Genomic DNA, 24,025 nt, shown 5'->3' with positions numbered 1-24,025 from the left:
AAGTAGTCATTAAATGTAAAACTTCAGAGGTTACTAACGACTTGGTAAACACAATTTAAGTAGAGCGATGGGATAAAATGCAAATGAAGCCATAAATGGGAAGGAAGTAGAGAGAGCATCTGTGCATCAGTCTCTCCAGGAGCATTTTGAGGAAATGAATATTTATTTTACTTGTCATTTTCTAAATAACATAGGTATTTTATTTACATTTGATTTTTTAAATGTCTTTTTTGAACTGAAGAAACTATATACAACCAAACATTTTCTTATTGAATAAGGACATCATAATGAATATTCATGGATTTTAAAAATAATCCTAGATAACACTAAATTGCCAGGATTTTCTGGTAGATGTTGCTACTGCTCTTCCACAACTGTCAGCAGTCAGTTTGTAGCAGCTATCAATCAATCTACTTCCAGGAACCCTGACGTACTATTTCTAATCTGCTGTTCATTTAGCCTAGAGCAAAACGCAGTGTTGCCAGAAGTAAATAAACTGTTTTTAGAATAACCTGTTAATACTGATGTTTAAAAATACATTAATATGCTTTAATCATGAGGATAAGTTTATTTAGTGAGTAAAATGGCATAACATAACTAATTTCTACCACTCTATTTTTGCCAACCTATGCCTTTACCTTCAGTACTTTTAACTAATTCATTCATTCCTAATTCATCTATATATTCATTTATTCAGTAAGTAATTTTCAACACTGTGCTTGGCAATGGTGATAGGAAAATGAAGGAAACACAATCCAACCCTCAATAAGCCAGTCTTTTAGAGACGCTCTAATGAACAGATATTTACTGCCCAGTGAAAAGGGGTATAAAACTATAGTAGAGTGAATTATGCCAAAATACGTGTAGTTTCTAAAAAGCACAATGCTCTTTCTCACCCATTATTTACACATGCATTTCTTCTGCCTGGAATTATCCCCAACTCCTTATTTTTCTGGCACACTATTATTCCTTTTTTTCATGCTTTATATCTGTCTTTTTCCTTCCCTGAAATACTCCTCTACAGCTAGTAAGTAACATGTTTCTAACCCAGATTGGTGTTTCCTTCCAAAAAGACAAATGAAGATTAGGCTTTTGTCACTGTATTAAAATATATGTTATATTATCCAAGTGTGGTCAGACCAACAGATGAGAAGGTGATTGCCATTGGAAAGACAGTTTGTTACTCACAGTTCCCAAGAGGAGGGGCACAGACACCACATGGGCCACATGGTGAAACACCAGAGTTGGTCAGGAGGCAGAGGGGATGAGGGGAAAGTGTGGGCAAGAGCATTTATTGTGGGTAGAAGAAGCAGGATAAGAAGGCTTAGGACTGGCTAGTTTGAATAATTTCAGTGGGCTCTGGGGCACAGGAGCCATTCCTAGTTGCCTAGTACTTGGCCCTGGAGTAATCAGGACCTGGAAATAGTGGCCCAAGTGTGAAAACCTCAGTAAAAGAGGTAGTTGGTTTGCAGATGAAAGACATACTTTCAGGTAAGTCCTTTACTATCTCTAGTAATTGGCTAGGCCTGGAAGAAGCGGTTTCTCCAGGGTCAGCAGGGCCCCATGATCGCCAAGCATCGGATTTAAAAGACACGCGTAATACACTCACTATGTGGAACTTCCTCTCAAAATAACAACAGTAGCTACAATTAGTCTAAACACTAAATGAAACATTTCCTTTCTTTTCTTCTTTCTTTGCCTCTTCCTTCCTTCTCTCGTTTCTCTCTCTTCCGCTCTCTTTCTTGTACTTTTGCACCCCCTCTCCTCTTTTCTTCCCTCTCCCCTCTTCTCTCTCTCCTCTATCTCCCTTTTTCTTCCCTTTCCCTTCTTTCCTTCTTTTCTTCATCTCAACACACGTTAGTCAAATGCCTCCTAAAATCCAGGCATTATTCTAACTGCTTACTTTCTTCTGAGAAGTAGAAAATACTAATCTTATTTAGTGGGTGAAGTAATTGGGCATAAAAAGATTTAGGAATTTCCTGAGGTCACCCAAATCACAGACAGCATTTCCAGTGTTCAAAATAAATCATGCCTTATTCTTAAGACTCTGTGTTTAAACAGTACGCTGAACACACAAGAAAGACTATCAGAACCTAAAAGTTTGATGTGTTTGAATCTAAGTATCGCACACCTACAACTTGAGAGCTGAACTGGTTTATTGGCTAGACTCAGAAAATGTGAAGTACTCAGAAGTTGCAGTGACCCTTCATTCATTCATCCAACAAATATTAATTGAATATCTGGTTTCTAGATTAAGTTCCATCATTTATTAACCATGTGACATAGAGAAAGTCAATCTAAGTCTTGGTTCCCTCATATATAAAATAAAACAAGATTCTTTTGTAAATCAAAGTCAATATTAAAAAACACTTTGTAATTCACCTATATAATAAGTATGTATAATTTCTGGGCCTTGACCACTCATTCCATAGCTGTCAAAAATGTAAGATCAGCATTTCAAAGTACAGTGGCTTCTGAGTAATGAACTATGCCTCTGTGTCAAGCATAAAAAGTTTGCTGTTGATGAGCAGTCCAATGAACATTCTTGTCCTAAATATTATTCTGGTGCTATACTCCACTACTAGTTATTCATTCTTTGTCCAAATTATGTAAGTTCTAATAATGGGAAGGAAATTCAAATCAATTTAATTGTACTGAAATTTCAAATCTTTTTCTTATTTGCAGGTCAGAGCTATATGTGAGAAACATGGATTATATCTGACTTTGAGTCTTTTGGAAACATTGCTTAACCATCAAGATTTGGGTTACCAAGATGAAATAAAGTAAGTTGATTTTTTTATTTACATAGTCCTTTATTAAAATACCAAATACATAAGTCTGTCTCTAGGCTAAAGTGAAGAAGGCTGAGCACCGAAGAATTGATTCTTTTGAACTGTGGTGTTGGCGAAGACTCTTGAGAGTCCCTTGGACTGCAAGGAGATCCAACCAGTCCATCCTAAAGGAGATCAGCCCTGGGATTTCTTTCGAAGGAATGATGCTAAAGCTGAAACTCCAGTACTTTGGCCACCTCATGCGAAGAGTTGACTCATTTGAAAAGACTCTGATGCTGGGAGGGATTGGGGGCAAGAGAAGGGGACAACAGAGGATGAGATGGCTGGATGGCATCACAGACTTAATGGACGTGAGTCTGAGTGAACTCTGGGAGTTGGTGATGGACAGGGAGGCCTGGCGTGCTGTGATTCATGGGGTCGCAATGAGTCGGACACGACTGAGCGACTGAACTGAACTGAACTGAGGCTAAAGTTTTATATGTGAAACAATCGGTTTATTACCTAAAGACAGAGTTAATAGATGTGTGTTTATCTTAAGATCACAGGATCTTTTGGGCCATAGAAAAATTAAAGCAGTAAATGTCCACTTCCAGTTTGCTGGTAAATGGCAAGTCAGATTTACCATTTCATTCTAAACAAATAAAATCTAGGACAAAATATATGAAGTGATACTTTCTGGATGACTTTAGACATCAGGAAGCACAGAACAGTGATTCCTGAGAGAAGGAAATGAGGTAAGCTCAGTTTACTGAACAAGAAAAGGGGACTCCAAACTCAGCCCAGCATTCTCCTTGAGCTAAAGGAATAGAGTATGAAGTTCACGAAGGCCGAGAAGTCTAGAATACTTGGTACAACGTAGCAATGAGGAGAGATACCCTGAGAGTCCTTTCTGGAGACTTCCAAAGAGTTACCCTGAAGTCTTCACATGAAAACTTGGCTAATGTAGGCATTTGAGGAAACTACCCAAGGCCAGCAAAAGAAACAAGAGAAAAAAGTGGAGAAATTTTTAGAACTCACACAGAGTTGGGAATAGTTCAGATTTCCACCAGCTAGAGAGGAACACATGTGGGATGGACTAGAGTCCTCAAAATGGTAGATAGTGAAGCCTAATGCATGAGAACTGGAGTCTCAGAGATAAGACAAACAGACAGAAAGAAAAGAATATTGAAAAAATAATGGCTGTAATTTTCCAAAATTGAAAAAAAAAACTATAAAGACATGGACCTAAGAAGTTTAATGAACTTCAAATATAAGGAATTTGAAGTAAACCATACCAAGGCTCCTTAGAATCAGATTGCTTAAACCAGCAGTAAATTAAAAACCTTAAATGTAGAAGGGAAAATGACAAATTACATAAAGAGCAACAAAGATAAGAATTATGACAGATTTATCACTAGAAACAAAAACAGTAAGACTAGAATAACATCCTTAAAGGATATGTGATCATCCTGAAATCCTACATCCAGCAAAACCATCTTTCAGAAACTAATGGGAAGTAAGATGTTTTCTACACATACAAGGACTTCCCAGGTGGTGCTAATGGTAAAGAGTCCGCCTCCAATGCAGGAGACTACACATACAAAAATGAGAGAATTCGTAACCATCAGAGCAGTACTGCAAGAAATAGTAAAAAAAAAAAAAAAAAGGCCTTGGGCAGAAGGAAAATAATCATTTTTAATCTGCACAAAGAAATGAAAAGTATTGGACATAATATGTCAATGAATAAAAATACAGTTTCCTTATTTTTTTAAAAATCTGTTAAAATTATAATCAATTGTTTAAGATAACAATAATAACAATGTACTGTGGAGTTTGTAACATAATAGAGGGCAGCATTTGACAACAGCATAAAATACTGGGAGGGGAAATAAAAGTGTACTGTAAAAATACCTGTATACTGTCAGCTAGGTAGTATAATTTTGGTTGAAGGAAGAGTATTCAGTTAAAAATATGAATTGTTGCTGTTTAGTCACTAAGTCACGTTCAACTCTTTTGTGACCCTGTGGATTGCAGCCCACCAGGCTCCTCTGTCCAAGGGATTTTCCAGGCAAGAATACTGAAGGGGGTTGCCATTTCCTTCTGCAGGGGCTCTTCCTGACCCAGGGATCGAACCCAGGTCTCCTGCATTGCAGGCAGTCTCCTGCATTGGGAAGTGGGTTCTTTACTACTTAGCCACCTGGCAGGCCCAAAAATACGAACAGAGATTGAATAATCACATATAAATACTAAGAATAAACCAAAAAAGAGAAGGAAAAGAAAACAAGAAACAAATAAGACAAGTAGAAAATAAATGCAAACAATGATGATAGATTTAAGTCCAATCATATCAATAATTACAGTAAGTATTAATGGGTCAAATGTACCAATTAACAGGTAGCAATTTCCAGATTTCGTTTAAAAAGCTAAACCCAACTAAATGCTGTCTGAAATGAACCCTTCTATAATATAAAGGCAGACCTAGTAAAAGTAAAAGGATGGAAAGTGATGTACCGTACTAATTGGTATGAATGAGAAATAAGCTGGGATGCTTACACTAAAGTCAGACAAAGTGAAAGTGAAGTCGCTCAGTCGTGTCCGCCTCTTTGCAACCCTGTGGACTGTAGCCCACCAGGCTCCTCTGTCCATGGGATTCTCTAGGCAAGAATACTGGAGTGGGTTGCCATTTCCTTCTCCAAAAGTCAGACAAAGTAGATTCTAAATCAATGCGTATTGCCTGAAATTCACTTCATCAAAAGGACATACAGACCTAAATGTTCATGCCCTCAATAACATAGTTTCAAGTTAATAAATTAAAAACATGAAGCTGGAAGGTGGAATAGACAAATTCACAATTTTATTTAGACAATTGAACATATTTCTGTCAGTAACTGGCAAAATCAAATAGACAGAAAATCAGTAAGACTATAGAAAACTTGTTTTTTCCAGTGCTCATGTATGGATGTGAGAGTTGGACTGTAAAGAGGGCTGAGTGCAGAAAAATTGATGCTTTTGAACTGTGGTGTTGGAGAAGACTCTGGGAGTCCCTTGGACTGCAAGGAGATCCAACCAGTACATCCTAAAGGAGATCAGTCCTGGGTGTTCGTGGGAAGGACTGATGTTAAAGCTGAAACTCCAGTATTTTGGCCGCCTGATGCAAAGAGCTGATTCATTTGAAAAGACTCTGATGCTGGAAGGGACTGAGGGCAAGAGGATAGGAGGACAACAGAGGATGAGATGTCTGGATGGCATCACTGACTCAATGGAGATGAGTTTGGGTAGACTCCAGGAGTTGGTGATGGACAAGGAGGCCTGGCGTGCTGCAGTTCATGGGGTCACAAAGAGTCAGACACGACTGAGCGACTGAACTGAATTGATAGAAAACTTGGACTATATTATCAACTAACTTGATGTAAGTGGCAATTATACCCCACACAACAGCAGAATACAGATTCTTTTTAAGTGTCCATGGAATATTTAAAAGATAAACCTTATCCTGAGCCACAAAACAACTCAGTAAATTTAAAAGGAATAAATTATATAAAATATGCTTCCTGACCACAAAAGAAATAAATTAGAAATCAAAAAGCAAAAATAAAACAAAACCAAAAATAAAGCAAAATAAAATCCCAGGATTCTCCCAACATTATGAAACTAAACAATACACTTTACAAACAACCAAAGGTCAGAGAAGAAATCGCAAGGGAAAGTGACAACATTTTAAACTGCATTCAGATGAAGACACAACATGCCAGGAACCTTTGTCTCTTTTTCCTTTTCCTTGCATTTTATATCCAATCCATCAGTAATTCATGAATAAATCAACCCTATCTTGAGAGTATGTCAAGATCCTGCTCCTTTCTCACCACCTCTGTTAGTACTTAACTACACCCCATCCAAGCTACCATTACGTTTCTCCTAGATTACTATAATGGCCTCCTAACTGAATTCTGCTTTTCCCTTGTTCCTAGTTTATCCTCAGTACAGAAGCTACAGTGGTCTATTGAAGGCTAAAACAGTTAATGTCACTGCTCTGCTTATCACACTGCAAGAGGATGTTATTTCACTCAAAGGAAATTGAAGTCTTAATAAAGGGCTCTACGTAATCTGCCCTCTTCAACTTCTCTGGCTCCATCTATAATTTCATTTGCTCATTCTGTTGCAGTCACACTGTTCTCCTCTTCTTCCTCAAAGACACCAGGCACACATCCACCTTAGTACCTATCTTTTGAATGATTCCTCAACCTAGAATATTCTTTCCCCAAATATCTTCATGCTAACTCCTTCACCTTCTATAAGTTTTTGCCCAATGTTACCTTGTTTATAGGCTTACTGGGAGGGATTGGGGGCAGGAGGAGAAGGGGACGACTGAGGATGAGATGGCTGGATGGCACCACGGACTCGATGGACGTGAGTCTGAGTGAACTCCGGGAGATGCTGATGAACAGGGAGGCCTGGCGTGCTGCGATTCATGGGGTCGCAAGGAGTCGGACACGACTGAGCGACTGAACTGAACTGAAACACTATTTAAAGTTATAGTCTCCGCATCCTTTCTTCTCCTTAACCTGCATTCCTTTTGCTTTCTTCTATACACTTACAACAGAGAAGGCAATGGCACCCCACTCCAGTACTCGTGCCTGGAAAATTCCATGGATAGAGGAGCCTGATAGACTGCAGTCCATGGGGTCGCTAGGAGTCAGACATGAATGAGCGACTCCACTTTCACTTTTCACTTTCATGCATTGGAGAAGGAAAGGGCAACCCACTCGTGTTCTTGCCTGGAGAATCCCAGGGACAGGGGAGCCTGGTGGGCTGCCGTCAATGGGGTTGCACAGAGTCGGACACAACTGAAGTGACTTAGCAGCAGCATACACTTACAAATGATTAATGTATTAGGTAACATTAATGTATGATGTTTATTGTTGTTATAAATTAATCTCTGATAGACTATAGACTGTCGTACCATAGGGCAGGCAGAAACTTTATTTATTGATGTATCCCAAGTATATAGAGCAGTGCCTGGCACCTAGTAGGTATTTGACAAATATTTATGGAATTGAACTGAACTAGGGGAAGAATAAAGTTTCAAAATGCTGAGGAATGCAGATACATAAATTTTCCCTAATCCTTAGCTCATGGTCAGATTGAAGCAGCTTTCCCTAACTATCTCATCAAAATAATGTTCTTTGTGCTATACTCTCTCTTAGCATTCAGTAATATTCTTTCCTATCACTTATTACTATTTGTAACTATGTATTTATTTGTGTGACTTGTTAATTTAATGACTAGATAGTGATCTCCTTCTTGGCAAGGATCATGACACATTATATTCCATCATCTTGTAGGCCAGTATTTGGTACATGATAGACACAGTACCAAATTAATATTTGATTAATCCATTTATTCATTCATTTAACAAATATTTATGGAGTGCCTCAGTTCAGTTCAGTTCAATCACTCAGTCGTGTCCGACTCTTTGCGACCCCATGAATTGCAGCACTCCAGGCCTCCCTGTCCATCACCAACTCCTGGAGTTCACTCAAACTCATGTCCATTGAGTCAGTGATGCCATACAGCCATCTTATCCTCTGTCGTCCCCTTTTCCTCCTTTCCCCAATCCCTCCCAGCATCAGAGTCTTTTCCAATGAGTCAACTCTTCACATGAGGTGGCCAAAGTACTGGATTTATGGAGTGCCTGCTGCTGCTGCTAAGTTGCTTCAGTCATGTCCGAGTCTGTGCAACCCCACTGATGGCAGCCCACCAGGCTCCCCCATCCCCGGGATTCTCCAGGCAAGAACACTGGAGTGGGTTGCCATTTTCTTCTCCAATGCGTGAAAGTGAAGTCGCTCAGTAAGTGTCCGACTCTTCGTGACCCCATGGACTGCAGCCTACGAGGCTCCTCCGCCCATGGGATTTTCCAGGCAAGAGTACTGGAGTGGGTTGCTATTGCCTTCTCCGTATGGAGTGCCTACTGTATACCAATTACTGTTCTAATCACTGGGAATATAGATATGAATAAAACAAAGTCCCTTCCCTTATGAAGCTTCTATTCTAAGGGGGAAGAGAAACTATAAATAAACTAGTCTGTGTGACATATCACATGGTGATAAAGGTTATGAGAACATCAAGTGGTAAATAGCATGTTGAGCTTGGCCAATGAATTTCCACTAGACCGGTTTTGGACGTGGGAGTTTTCCTTCTGTAAAATGTTCAGGTAGTTGGGTGAAGGTAAGGGAGGTGGTTAAGCAGGAAAAGCAAAAAGTGGACTAAGAGCTGAGTAGAAAATCAGTAAGCTAAAACTGAGACTCCCACAGGCCCTGGTATAAAAGGCGAAAATGCAAGTTTCAAAGTTCATGTTATACTTGGTATACTTGATAGAAGTTCGGGTCCAGAACCAAGATTCCAGGAAATAGAAGTATGAGAATAAGAGTGAAAGAGAACAATGAGGTTAGGCTACTTATAATTATATGAAAATTCTCAGCTTCCTACCATTTTATGGGTATTATCAGAGAAGCACATTGATTTTTTATTCACCTATCTTTTGACCTTTGAATGTTCAAGGACATCAAAACTATGAAGCCAATGAAGAATTGCATTTATAAGTGATAAACCTGTTTCATCCTTAAACAGTCATTGGCTAAAGCTCTTCTGTTAAATTAAATCCATTCCGTTAAGGGCTTTGTATGCAAACCTATATCCTTAAGAGATTACAGATGCAATTTAGACATACATTTTAGAAGCTGAATGCATGAATCATTATTTTAGTACATATTGTCCATTAATCTGCCGTTCTATTGGGAACCCATTTGGAATGTGGCTGCTTACTAATTAGCAGGATTCTAGTGCTGAGCTGCTTCCTGATTAAATGTCCTTTAAAATCAATAAAACATCAGGAGGGATTATGGTGATGTGGGATTAGCCCCATCTAACCAAATAAAATGAGTTGTGTTCTTTTCTTAAACTGTCACATTGCAAGAGCTGATGAGAGGAACAATTTCGAGCATGCTGCAGCAAAGTTGTTGTTGTGTATCTCTGTTTGATTGTGTGTGTTTTAACATTGAGATTTTGTTTTTTGCCATTTGCCTACCAATTAGCAAAGACATTAGTGAATGACTGCCAGAGTAAGGCGATTTTGAGTAAGACTTGATTACGATTTCAAATCTCTACTCTGAATCACCCTTATGTAAAATGAATTCAGGTTGTGTTGGATGAAAATTATTATCCCAGTTCTTGGCCAGGAATGTGTAAGTCAGAATTAGCATTTAATGTTTCTGTGTGACTTTGCAATAAATGGTAATTAAGGAGAGCAGAGAGAGAACAGGAGGCAAACTAATACTCTAAAATTGTATTGGCAAAATTAAATGCTTCAAACCCAGTTTAAAACATAGGCACTCAAGCCAAATTGTGTCGGGGGAGGGGATAAGTAATGAAGCTGCTATGGGTGGCTTCATAAATAGAGTGGCACAATTGACACAGCCCCAAGTAGACCTTATCGTACACATCTGGCCCATTATTGGGAGTGCAATTAGGTTGAGGACTGGTCTGATAATCCCAGGAACAACCAGAGGATTCTAAGAGATAAAGGAAACATGAGGTGTCCAATTCAGCAATTACTTTTTAATGGGAATAGGAAGATTGTAAGGGAATAGGAAAATTGTGAGCTATTAGAGGTATGGTATGAATCCACCCATTGGTTGGTCTTGGAAACCAGATCTGGCTTTTAAGAGTTCATTAATTACAATCTTCTCTTCCAGAGCCTGTTCCTATGGGGTAAGAATTCTAATAGTAATATTGCTAATTAAGTTAGTAGTAGTAGCCAACATTTATATAGTGCTTACTATATTCTCAGGCAATGTTCTGAATGCTTTATAAATATTAATTCTTTTAATCCTTGCACCTACCTCATGAGATAGGTACTATTACTTTTCAAATGAGGAAGCTGGGGCACTGAGAAGCTAAAACTAGTATGTAACTGATAAATGAATTCATCAATAAGACTAAGTCAATACAGGCTCTCTAGCTTCAGGTTCTCGGCTTTTAATGCACTGTAACAACTCTCCTACAACTCCTATGAAATGTAAAGGCCTATAGGATAGTGCCCAGGCACAGGGGCTTTAGGCAATTTGCCTGCATTTCACAGTCAGCTCTAACCTTGGGCTTGGTGCTGAACACGGGTTTGGATTTTGAGGAACTCAGTATCTTCCTGCCCTAGGACCCAGGGGAGGTGTAGGTTATGAATACAAAAGTGAAGAGGCTTTAGTTCCAGCATCAGGTATGATCCAAGGAACCCCAGGGCTTGTAGGTAGCATCTCCTCACTGGTAGAGCACCTCCACTGCCCCTTCAGCCCCCATCTATGCAGAAAGGCAACGTGAGCAGGCCTAGATGGAAATTCCAACAGTCATATGCCCTGGCTTTGAGAACATGGACAAGTCATTGATTTCTCTGAACATTACATTTCCACCTGTTAAATGAAAAAAGACAAATCTTTTTGCCTAGATTTGAGAGTTTATTGCTTGTCTACCAAGTAAAGACCGTGCTTTTCACGGGTAAATGGAAAGTGAGAAGAATACAATTTAGGCTACATGATTAGGGAGATGAAAGCTGAGAAAGATGCAGTTGGATGAGCGTTTCCAGCAGCTGAGTTAAATAAGAACCAAGATAACCCCCTGACTCAGAAGGATTGATTTATCTCCACCTACTATGTTCACAAATAGGGCTACATGCTCTACATGGCTTATCTCATTTTATATTTCCAACAGTCCTATGAATTAATGTTTTTATACCCACCTCACAGATTAATAAAATGAGGTTCAAAGTCTAGGGAAAGGCTACCCACTCCAGTATTCTGGCCTGGAGAATTCCATGGGCTGTATAGTCCATGAGGTCACAAAGAGTCAGACACGATTGAGCAACTTTCACTTTCAGAGTCCTTAAGTAAGTTGTCCCCAAAGTTGGGACTCTTTAAACCTTTCTTCCTATTGTGGGTTGAATTGTATCCCCCTAAATTCATATGTTGAATCCCTAACTCCCAGCCTTTAGACCATGTATTTAAAGATAAGATCTTTAAAGAGATGACTAAGATAAGGTCATTAGAGTAAGCCTCCAGCCAATCTGACTGGTGTCTTTATAAGGAGGAAATTTAGACACATAGAGAGACTCCAAGGATGTGCTCTTACAAAGAAAAGACCCTGCATTCAGTTCAGTTCAGTTCAGCTGCTCAGTCGTGTCTGACTCTTTGCGACTCCATGGACTGCAACCCGCCAAGCTCCTCTGTCCATGGAAATTCTTTAGGCAAGAATACTGGAGTGGGTTGCCATACCCTCCTCCAGGGGATCTTTCCAACTCAGGGATCGAACCCAGGTCTCTTACATTGCAGGCAGATTCTTTACCAAATAAGCCACCAGGGAAGCCCCTCACTTTTTTTTTTTTTCTAATGGCAACCCAAGCAGACTATACAGCCCCCTGCAGGCTAAGAGTCACCTCCACGGTCTTCTTTCTACTCACCTCCTTTTCCTAGAATATTTTGTGCCCCTCAGTTGGAATAGTAGATTGCAGGGTTCTCAAGGGAATGGCTTCAATGATTTAACTTTTCAAATCATGGGACTAACCTATAATTCTAGCAGTCTGAACAGAGCTGGCTCTTCAGTACTACTAAACACTCAGCGGAGCTTGGTGGGACTTGTAGAAACCAATCAGATGAGAGATGGAATGGAGTATCTCAGAGATAGAAGGAGCAGTATGTGCCAAGATAAAAAAGCAAGCAAGAACATGACAAGTTTGGAGAACCACAGACTGTCCATTTTGGCCAGAGTATACATTTCACAAGGTAAAGAAAGGTGATGAGTTTCAGAAGGAAGTACCACACACGTTTGAGTGAATCCTGTATGAAACTCACAGAGAAACATGTCACCTGTAAATAACATCATCAAGATTATGAGGGTGTTTCTATAAAATAGCCCCCATTTTGAGTTTTTGCTATGGTTAGACTTTTGGTTTTTGTGTTAATATATAGGACTTTTGTGTAAAATGTCATCTCCTTCAGAGATGACATTTTAATTTTATTAAAATCCCAATGAACAAATGAAGTGGCAAGAAAACAAAAATACCAGAAGCAAAATCTAATAGGCACTCTAATGTCAGAATCCAGAAAGAATCTCCACTGGCTACGAACAGTGGAATCTGGGAAAATCTTGGTGCCCCAAGCTCTCCTGCCTATTTATGGAAAGTGCCAAAAACAGAAGATATTTTTGTCCCTTCACCACAGTTTTCTCCTTGATTTGGAGGCCCCAAGTCTTAGGTAACGAGAAAATTACATGGGTACTACTTTCTGTATCTGCTTGAGTACAGCTGCTTCCTCTCCTTCTCTCATCCAAGTATACACACCAGTGCACTTACCCTCATACTGCTTTTCTGTGTCTATGCAGAGATCACAACTCCTAGGAAGGACAGAGCATAAAGTTGGTGTGAGGAAGGCAGGAATGGCTAAACTCGGCTGTGGTGTTTGCATCCGGTGAAATGTAATCCTGGAAATGTAACGTCACGTAGGTTGGAGCAGAAACAGGCGCTCCCTGGTAGTTGTGTATGTTGCTGCTGCTGCTGCTGCTAAGTCGCTTCAGTCGTGTCCTACTTTTTGTGACCCCATAGATGGCAGCCCACCAGGCTCCCCCGTCCCTGGGATTCTCCAGGCAAGAACACTGGAGTGGGTTGCCATTTCCTTCTCCAATGCATGAAAGCGAAAAGTGAAAGTGAAGTCGCTCAGTCGTGTCCGACTCTTAGCAACCCCATGGACTGCAGTCTACCTGGCTCCTCCGTCCATGGGATTTGCCAGGCAAGAGTACTGGAGTGGGGTGCCATTGCCTTCTCCGTATGTTGGGAAGCGTGTAAGAAATGAACACGCAGAAATGTCAGAGTTGAGAGACCAGAAGGGGGCGCTCTCATGCCCCACGATACTAGAACTCAGCAGCAAGGAAGATTTCTTTCTTGGTCAGAACTCAGCCAGTGAGAAGCCATGGACACTTTGTTTTCTATAGCGCTCCCAACCCAACTTTCCTTTCTATAAAAAGTGTGTTCTCTTTCCTTGCTGTCTGGGGCACTTGAGCATGGCTCACCATGATTGGAGACCACAAATTACAAATCTCTACTGATCCTGAATAAACCTATCTTTGCTGGAGAAATATCTGGCAGTCTGTTTCAGGTCAACAAGTGTACCCATTATGACTACACCAACATAGTGTCTGATATCCAACAGTTGTGATGGGAAGATCCCACCTCTGAAGTGGTCCCACCTGAGAGGCACCAGGAAAACGTCTAAGGAGCACCAGTTGGTAGGAGCAGTCACTCGCCCCTTGACTGAGGGCTGAATGAGCAGTGAGTAGGGCCAGAGGAAACCTATTAAATTCATCTACTGTGTTGTATTGAATGTGAACAGTTTCTCATTTGACACTAAATAAAGAGAAAACCCCAACGTATGAGGCCTAATTTTTAAAAATACTGTAGAACAAGGAAAGTAACCATGCTCCTGCAGACTCCAAATAACAGCAAACTTCTGAAAATGATTGACTCTAGAAACTAGAAAACATTTAGAAAGCCACTGGTGTTCTCTCTAGGATATAAAGAGCCATGTCTCTGTTGAAATGAATTGGAAAGTCATAAGCATAATGAGATTAAAAGGCTATTAAAATGAAATGCAAAAAGCACTAAAGTGAAAAAAAGAAATTAAAATGAACTTGGTGAAATGTGGCTAGTTTCAAGGAAACTGAAACTTCTACAGCATAATGAAGAGGTAACTGGGATTATAACTATGGTGATGGATGTTAACTAGACTTATTGTGATCATTTTGCAATCCACACATATATCAAATCATTATGTTGTACACTCGAAGCTAATATTTTATATGTCGATTATATCTCAATTTTAAAAGTATAACACAATCAAGGAAAGCTGAATATTGCTAGATATTCTGTGATATTAAGACACTTATTTAAATGTTTAGGTCAACAAACCTTTTTTATAAAGGGTCACATAGTAAAGTTTATAGGCTTTGTGGGTGTATAGTCTGTTGTAACTATTCGACTATGTCATTGTAGCCTGAAAGCTGCCAAAAACAATACGTAACAAATAGCCAGGACTGTGTTTTAATAAAATATTACTTACAAAAGAAAGTGTGATAACCAGAAATTAATGATTAGCAAAATTAACACTAGAATAAATCTAATTCAGAACATCAGAATTGAGAAGTTTACACAAAATCTGGAGAAAAAAATAAAAAAGAACAGTAGAGATAAAAGAATAAGAGTAGAGACTGAACCTAAGATGCTTTGATATTGTGGAATAAGAAACTAGAAGAACTGGACAAGACATGAAACAGAAGGTCACAGCTAAAGAAACTTTGCAGAAGTAAGGAGAAAGAAACACCCTGTGTACAGACAATGAATTCATTAAGATCTAAACTAAATTAAGAGAAAAAAAAAAAAAAAGCATCCATGTTTCTCCTGACAAAACTTTTGTGCTACTGAGACAACGTGAATTATTTAACAATGTAGCCAAAACAAAATTAAACTAAATCAAAGCAAATAAATTTAAAAATAATTATAAATATATCCAAATAAGACTGACCTCATACTTCTGCAAAGTGGACCAGTGGAAAGGAGGAACCTCTAATCTGGAGGACTAACTATAAATTATACATGAATTTTTGACTGGGCAGAGAGTTAGCACCCCTAACACACCCCACCCCTCATCACACTGTTCAAGGCTCAACTGTAGTTTGCTTCTTTCAATCTGGCATTTAAACACCATAATAAAGTTTAAAGTTAAAAAAAAAAAAACCTACAATAATAAACATCAGAAGACCCTGGAACCATGTTCATGGAATTCTAAAGGGGGGGCAGAAATATAACTGAAACCAAATTATATTACATTTCATGTGTAAGGCCATAGAGTACAGCGGTTAAGGGTGCAGGATTTGGAGTCAGAGTTTAAATCCTGGCTGCCCCATTAATCGGCATGTCCACGGGCAAGTTATTTACATGTCTCATGTCTCTCAATTAAATGAGAGAATGCACAAAAGAGACTTAGAATGCTCATGAAAGGCCATTTTAAAAATTTGGATAACATTAGAATTTGAACTCGATCTGCCTGAATCTAGAATCAGGTTCACAGACCTTGTCCTTCAATCCTGACCTCTCTGACTCAACATGGGGAATCTGGCACCTGCTACTGTGATTAGAATTATATTGCCTTTTGTGGCAGCAAAAACCCATTGCTATGTTTAAGATGTCAAGGGCTCTTTGGAGGTCCTAGGGTAATTTAAAGAGTATGGAATAAAGAAGATATGTTATTAAAGGACCTTAAGGATTTCATTGGTCACATACCACCTAAATCAGGCAATGTCCAAGTTCAGTACGTAGAAAAAATGTCCTGCAATTTCCTTCCTCTTCTATCAGCAAATATTCAAGAAGGGGCATGAGAGTGTCTGGTGCCATTTTGTCCAGAAACCTTGCCAAATATTTGCTAACTTCTAACAGCTCTAAAAAATAAATGTTATACAATGTGGAAATATCAATGGATCTGGGTTTTTGTTGTGTTGTTGTTCAGCAGGTCAGAAGATGCTGTAGCCTTAAGCCTGGTCCTCCTAAGAGGAAGGAATTTCAATAAGTGTAGCAGACAGGAGACACTTCTCCTTAGGTTTATTTCCAGATCTGTGCTAATATCAGATCTTTGTATGTTAATTAAAATTCCTAGAGAGTGCTACTTTTCCAACCATCTTTTCCATGCCTAGCCCTTGTAGCAGCTGATACAATCATCAGCTTATCTAGCTGGTGGTTCTGCTTACCTATGCCTTGTCTATTCTTGTGCCCAAAGTGACATGAAGCTCTGGAGGTTATATTTTCTACACTGACAAAGAACTTTTCTAATTTGTGATGCCAGGTATAGAAAAGTTCTATTAAGTATAAGCAAAACAAACTAGTTACATATCTAATGAATTTATGGAGGTTCCTTAAAAAATATTAAAAAGCTACCATACAACCCAGCAATCTTCCTCCTGGGCATGTATCTGGAGAAAATCAGAGTTTGAAAAGATCCATGCACCCCAATGTTCACTGCAGCACTATTTACAACAGCCATGAAGTGGCAGCAACCTAAATGTCCATCAATAGATGAATGGATAAGGAAGATGTTACAAAGTAATATTATTCAGCTATAAAAAGAATGAAATAATGTCATTTGTAACAACATGGATGAACCCAGAGATCATCATACTAAATGAACCATGCCAAAAAGAGAAAAAGAAATAGAATACGATATCGCTTATGTGTGGAATCTGAGGGGGGAAAAAAGATACAAGTGAACTTATACAAAACAGAAGTTGATCCATAGACACAGAAAATAAATTTATGATTACCAAAGGGGAAAGGAATGGAGGAATAAATTAGGAATTTGGGATTAATATATACACACTGCTATATATGAAGCAAAGAAGAACTAAAAAGCCTCTTGATGAAGGTGAAAAAGAAGAGTGAAAAAGCTGGCTTACAACTCAACATTCAAAAAACTAAGATTATGGCATCTGGTCCCATCACTTTATGACAAATAGATGGGGAAACAATGGAAACAGTAACAGACTTTAAATTCTTGAGCTCCAAAATCACTGCAGATGGTGACTGCCGCCATGAAATTAAAAGACACTTGCTCCTTGGAAGAAAAGCTATGACCAACCTAGAAAGCATATTAGAAAGCAGAGACGTAACTTTGCCAACAAAGGTCCGTATAGTCGAAGCTATGGTTTTTCCAGTAGTCATGTGTGGATGTGAGAGTTGGACCATAAGGAAAGCTGAGTGCTGAAGAATGGATGCTTTTGAACGTGATGTTGGAGAAGACTCTTGAGATTCCTTTGGAGTGCAAGAAGATCAAACCAGTCAATCCTAAAGGAAATCAGTCCTGAATATTCATTGGAAGGACTGAGGCTGAAGCTGAAGCGCCAATACTTTGGCCACCTGATGCAAAGAGCCGACTCAAGAAAAGACCCTGATGCTGGGAAAGATTGAAAGCGGGATGAGAAGGGGACAACAGAGGATGGGATGGTTGAATGGCATCACTGAGTAGATGAGCATGAGCTTGAGCAAGTTCCGGGAGATGGTGAAGGACAGGGAAACCTGGCGTGCTGACGTCCACAGGGTGGCAAAGAGTCAGACATGACTGAGCAACTGAACAACAGTATATGACATAGATAACCAACAAGGACTACTATATAGCACAGGGAACTATACTATACTATACAGGAATTATATAGTAATAACCTATAAGGGAAAAAATTCTGAAAAAGTGTGTTTGTACATGTACATCCATGCATGCATGCTAAATTGCTTCAGTTGTGTCCAGTTCTGTGTGACGCTGTGGACTGTAACCCACCAGGCTCCTCTGCCCATGGGGATTCCCCAAACAAGAATACTAGAGTGGGTTGCCATGTCCTCCTCCAGAGGTCTCCTCGACTGAGGGATCAAGCCCACGTCTCCTCTGTCTCTTGTACTGGTATGTGAGTTCCTTACCACTACCACCACCTGGGAGGCCTAAATATATATACATATGTGTGTGTGTGTATTTATAAATCAACTATACTCCAATTAAAAATAAAGAGAATAAAATCACATGACATTAAAACTCTTCTAGACAGCCTAGGAGGAGAAGGCAATGGCACCCCACTCCAGTACTCTTGCCTGGAAAATCCCATGGATGGAGGAGCCTGGTAGGCTGCAGTCCATGGGGTCGCTAAGAGTCAGACATGACTGAGCAACTTCCCTTTCACTTTTCACTTTCATGCATTGGAGAAGGAAATGGCAACCCACTCCAGTGTTCTTGCCTGGAGAATCCCAGGGACTTGGGAGCCTGGTAGGCTGCCGTCGATGGGGTCACACAGAGTTGGACACGACTGAAGCGACTTAGCAGCAGTAGACAGCCTAGGACACATTCTCACAACTGGCTGTTTATGTTTGCTTGGCTTCTGATGGGCAAAGAGGTGCTAAAAATTCTTTTCATTAAAAGTTTGGTTACTACCAACATAACTGTCTTACTAGCATAAACAAAAAGAAATACTTCAAAAAGATACAAAGTTACACACAAAATTAGGGAAGAATGAAACCTTGGGAAGCATTGAAACCAAAAAATAATTAGAAACACAGAGACAGAGAGTGGGAGAGAGGAAAGAAGGGAGAGAAGGATGGGAAAAGTGATAGATTGAGATTAATTAGACAGGGTAGATCCCAACTTTGGCTAGAGAAGGGTATAGGACATTGATTGCAGCCCAATATCCTAGAGAAGCATATTTTTATATAAATGGAGAATGGATGCTCGGCAAGCAAATGTAAGTCATTTTTCCTACCATGGTGTTCCTAAATTACTTGTAAGTTTTAAATGACTCCCTGATTATCACATGCCCACACATTACTCAATGCAATTTCTGCTTGGGGATTTCACTAAATATTGTCTATTTGCACTTAGCACCCATTTCTATCCCCTTCTTTGTTCTTTCCTGTGTTGTAATACTTCCCATACTTGAGAAGCCTGTAAAGAACATTTACAAAGCTTCCTTGACATTAGTGTTAGTTGCTCAGTCATGCCCGACTCTTCGCGACCCCTTGGACTGCAGCCTACCAGGTTCCTGGTCCATGAGATTTTCCAGGCAAGGATACTGGAGTGGGTTGCCATTTCCTTCTCCAGGGGATCTTCCCAATTCAGGGATCAAACCTGGGTCTCCTGCTGCAGGCAGATTCTTTACCAACTGAGCTACAAGGGAAGCCCCTTGACACTGAGGTTTTGGAATTGATACAAGTTCCATCACGGGGATGCCACTGCACGAGATTTGAAAGGCAGAAAGAGTGGCAAGAGGGGCAGGGACATTTTAAGTATATATTACTTTCCTGCAGTAATAGCAACTCCAGACCCTCAGTTTTTGCAGTGGCCAGAATGCCATCTATACTGTCTAGTCACCAAACTCATGGTCAAGGGCAACTGAGACATCAGCCAGAGTTTCCTGCAGTTCCCTGGACTCTGGACTACATCTACTGAGATCTAACCCTTAGCCTATCAGCAGACACCAACCTCTGTTCTACTAGCCCCTGCAATCATTTCATGGGCACTTAATTTCCATTTCTAGTAGAAACACATAAGAAGAAAAGAAAGAAAATGAAGTCTCCCAGTTGTCTAGGTCTTTTTGACCCCATGGATTGTAGCCCTCCCAGGCTCCTCTGTCGATAGAATTTTCCAAGCAAGAATACTGGAGTGGGTTGCCATTTCTTTCTCCAGTGGATCTTCCTGACCCAGGGATCAAACTTGGGTCTCCTGCATTGCAGGCAGACTCTTTACCATCTGAGCCACCAGGGAATCCCTGAAACACATAAAGTAGCTTCCATTTCCTTCACTGCACCCCTAATGATAGAGGCATCAAAAAATTCCTATGATATCACAGTCTATATAACTTTTAAGCTTTTTTGTACATTCTTTCAGAGCTTCCTACTTTGATCACAGATACTATGTTTCCTTTTCTTGCATAGATGGGAGAATTTTGTTGAGTGGTTGGGCAGAGCTTCCTCTGATTTGTCATCTGATGTTCCTCCAGGTGAGTCTGGTTATTTTGTTCCTTAAGAGACCTCCAGTTCCCAGAGATCTTGTTGATGCTGTGACTTAGCTCCAATGGCCTGTTCATTGCATTTCACCTCATTGCTCCCAGAAATGTAAATGGCTTACCAGTGAAGAAAAATTAAGAGTGAAGTTTGCATTAATGGCTATTTTTTAAGGTCAGTTAGATCATAAAAGGCATAATTCCCAGGGTTTTTTTTTTAATTAAAGAGTTTATTTTTAATTGATAAAATTAAATTGCTTTACAATATTGTGTTGGTTTCTACCAAACATCAACATGAATCAGCCATAGGTTTACCCATGTCCCCTCCCACTTGAACATCCCTCCCACCTCCCTCCCCATCCCACCTCTCTAGGTTGTTACTGGGCCCTGGTTTGGTTCCCTGAGTCATACAGCAAATTCCCATTGGCTCTCTATTTCACACATGAATGATAAAATAGCTGTTTTTATGTTTCCATGTTACTCTCTCCATACGTCCCACTCTCTCCTTCCTCCCCAACCCCAGCTGTGTCCATGTCTGTTCTCAATGCCTGTGTCTCCACTGCCGCTCTGCAAATAGGTTCACCAGTACCATCTTTCTAAATTCCATATATATGCATTAGTATACGATACTTGTCTTTCTCTTTCTGACTTACTTCACTCTGTATGATAGGCTCTAGGTTCATCCACCTCATTAGGACTGAGGAACATAGTGAAAGTGAAAAAGTGAAGTCGCTCAGTCGTGTCCGACTCTGTGCGACCCATGGACTGTAGCCCACCAGGCTCCTCTGTCCATGGGATTCTCCAGGCAAGAATACTGGAGTGGGGTGCCATTTCCTTCTCCAGGGGATCTTCCTGACCCAGGGATCGAACCCAGGTCTCCCACATTGCAGGCAGACGCTTTAACCTCTGCCGCACCAGGGAAGCCAAAAATGTGTTCCTTTTATGACTGAGTAATATTCCATCACATACGTGTACCACAGCTTCTTTATCCATTCATTCATGTAGTATATCATGAAGCATTATCTAGAAATAGCCCTTTAATATGGATGTAGTTCATTTATAAAAGTTGATATTACTTATTAGAATTTCAGTTGCATAGTCCCTTAGATCTGGGAATCCTGTAGCTAGGTACTTTCCCTACTAACATCTCACCAAAAAGCTCTCCAAGATTTAAATACAGCAGTATAATTTTTGTGTGTGCTGTGTGCTTAGTCACTCAGTCATGTCCAACTCTTTGCAACCCCATGGACTATAACCTGCCAGGCTCCTCTGTCCATGGGGATTCTCCAGGCCAGAATACTAGAGCAGGGAGCCATTCCCTTCTCCAGGAAATCTTCCCAATCCAGAGATCAAACCCAGGTCTCCCACATTGAAGGAGGATTCTTTACCATCTGAGCCACCAAGGAAGCCAAGATCCTTCAAGGACCATTTTATTAAATTACAGTATATCCAATTAATATAACTATGCAGCTAAAAAATCACATGGCTGATCTAATACAGGAAGATTTCCAAGATATATTATTAAGTGAAATGATGAAGATGAATTGGGCAAAATATTTAGCAATTAACAAGTGTTAAATATGACAGGTGAAAAAATATGCATTGATACTAATCTGTTGTTGCAATTCTCTATTTAGTACATCCATCAACCATTTACTGGTTACCCTTTGGATCAAAATACAAGGTACTGAGAGTTTGGTGGGCAGTGTAGTATATCAGTTTGCATTCCAGTGAAAAACAGAAACCTCACTAGGTATTTCAAACAAAGGGAATTTATAGCCCGTGGTTGAGGGATTGGTTATTATCCATAATTAGAAGACTGAAAGCACAAAATGAGAATAGTGAGTGCACTCATTTCCCTAGGACATTTGTCATAAGGAAGTCGGAAACTGAGCAGCCTGAAATAACAGAAATTTCTTCTCTCATGGTTCCGGACACTATAAGTCAGAAATCAAGGTGTCAGGAGGACCATGCTCCCTCTCAAGGCTCTAGGACAGAGTGTCTCCTTGCCTCTCCCAGCTTCTGGTGGCCCCAGGCTGTTCTTGGCTTATGGTTACATAACTACAATCTCTGCCTCTGTCTTCCTGTGGCCTTCTTCCCTCTCTGCTTCTCTTTTGTACCTGTGTCTAAATCCTCCCTCTCTTTCTTTGTACAAAGACACTACTGTTCATTCAAGTGTGGGCCCACCCAAATGCATAATGATGTCATCTTAACTTGATTACATCTTAAGTTGTTTTCAAACAGGCCTTATTAACAGGTTTCAGTGGTACCTGAAACCAAGGACCATGAGATAACTCAGATATTAGTAACTATAGAAAGCAGCTGTCATCCTTAGGGCTGAAGGAACATAAAGAAAGGTTACTATTAGCAGAACTTAGAATCTCATAGGGTGATTGTAAGTCTAACAAACAAAAAATGTTAGGCAGTGTTACACTCTACAGAGCAACAGGAGTGTAGTGGTGCTGTTGTTGCATTGTTGCGACAGCCTGTGGCTTACTGACAAACTTAAAGTCTTGATCTCTTCCCATTCCTGTATCGCTGGAGCTATGATTATTAAATGCTGTTTGGCACTGAGTGGGCCATTTTGTTTGCTGGTTCTTTAGCCCAACAGGTAAGTGTCATAAAAGGAAAGAAGGGATATTATAAGAAACTAAAGATAGCTTTGCATTTGGAGTGTGTAGAACTGTGAATTTTCTCATTCTCATTTTCATTAGAAGATTCTATGATAACCTGATTAAAATGATTCATTTTCATATATACTGCCTCATATTATAAACTTGATCACATTTGGAATCACAAAAATTCTATGAACTTGCTTTTAATGTGCATATGATATTTGCATATCACATAAATACTTAATGTCTGTAACTTAAGACTAAGGACTAGAATCTTGGCAAGATCAACCAGAAGACAAGATAAAATACAAAAAATATTTCCTTGAAGGCTATTATTTGGAATTCAAATTGAACAACCAGATAGAAAAGAGGAAAATTCCCTCTGTATAAGAAGTTAACATCTCATAAAATCTCTAAAATTATCCATTCAAAATGTTTCCAGCATTCAATTAGAAACCATCAGCAATGGTATAAGAGAGGATATGGATTTTCAAATAACTGTAATTAATATGTTTGAGAAAAATAATAAGATGGAGAATTTTCAGCAAATAATTTGAATCTATAAAAAATATGTAGAACAACAAATTTTTTTTAATAACTAAATTTTAAAACTCAATAGGTGGGTTTAACAAAAGACTGGGCATATCTGAAGAGAGAATTAGTGAACTAGAATATGATTCAGTAGGAAATAGTCACATTGAAGTATGAATGAGAAAAGATGAAATACACAAAAAGAGTATACAAAAGATATATAGGAAATGGTGACAATATCCAACATACATGTAATGAGGAAGAGAGTCAAGCTGAAGCAATATTGAAGAAAATTATGACTGAAAATTGCCAACAGTGGTAAAATATCTCAAGCCATAGATCCAAGAAATGCTGAAAACTCCCATAAAGACAAATACAAAAGAGCTTAGACCCCTCCAGATACAGATGTTCTAAGATCTAAAGTAGTATTTTATAAAAATGAGGTACGACCCAACTTTGAATCTCTTCACAGTGGAGCCGGTGAAGTGAGGG

General features: G+C 39.5%; 1 protein-coding gene across 1 annotated transcript in view; it reads left to right on the top strand.

Moving 5' to 3' along the window:
• The window catches only part of C1H1orf87 (chromosome 1 C1orf87 homolog), an 84,473-nt gene that overhangs the window by 41,433 nt on the left and 19,015 nt on the right, over positions 1–24,025 (top strand). Inside the window, exons 7-8 of the mRNA XM_069592969.1 lie at positions 2,686–2,783; positions 20,320–20,384. Coding sequence (XP_069449070.1) covers positions 2,686–2,783; positions 20,320–20,384 — 163 coding nt within the window. The remainder of the gene's footprint in view (positions 1–2,685; positions 2,784–20,319; positions 20,385–24,025) is intronic.

This window comes from Ovis canadensis, chromosome 1 (genome assembly GCF_042477335.2).
Source record: "Ovis canadensis isolate MfBH-ARS-UI-01 breed Bighorn chromosome 1, ARS-UI_OviCan_v2, whole genome shotgun sequence".
Lineage (NCBI taxonomy): Eukaryota > Metazoa > Chordata > Mammalia > Artiodactyla > Bovidae > Ovis > Ovis canadensis.
Note: the sequence above shows the minus strand (reverse complement) of the source record. Positions and strands in the feature narration are given on the sequence as shown.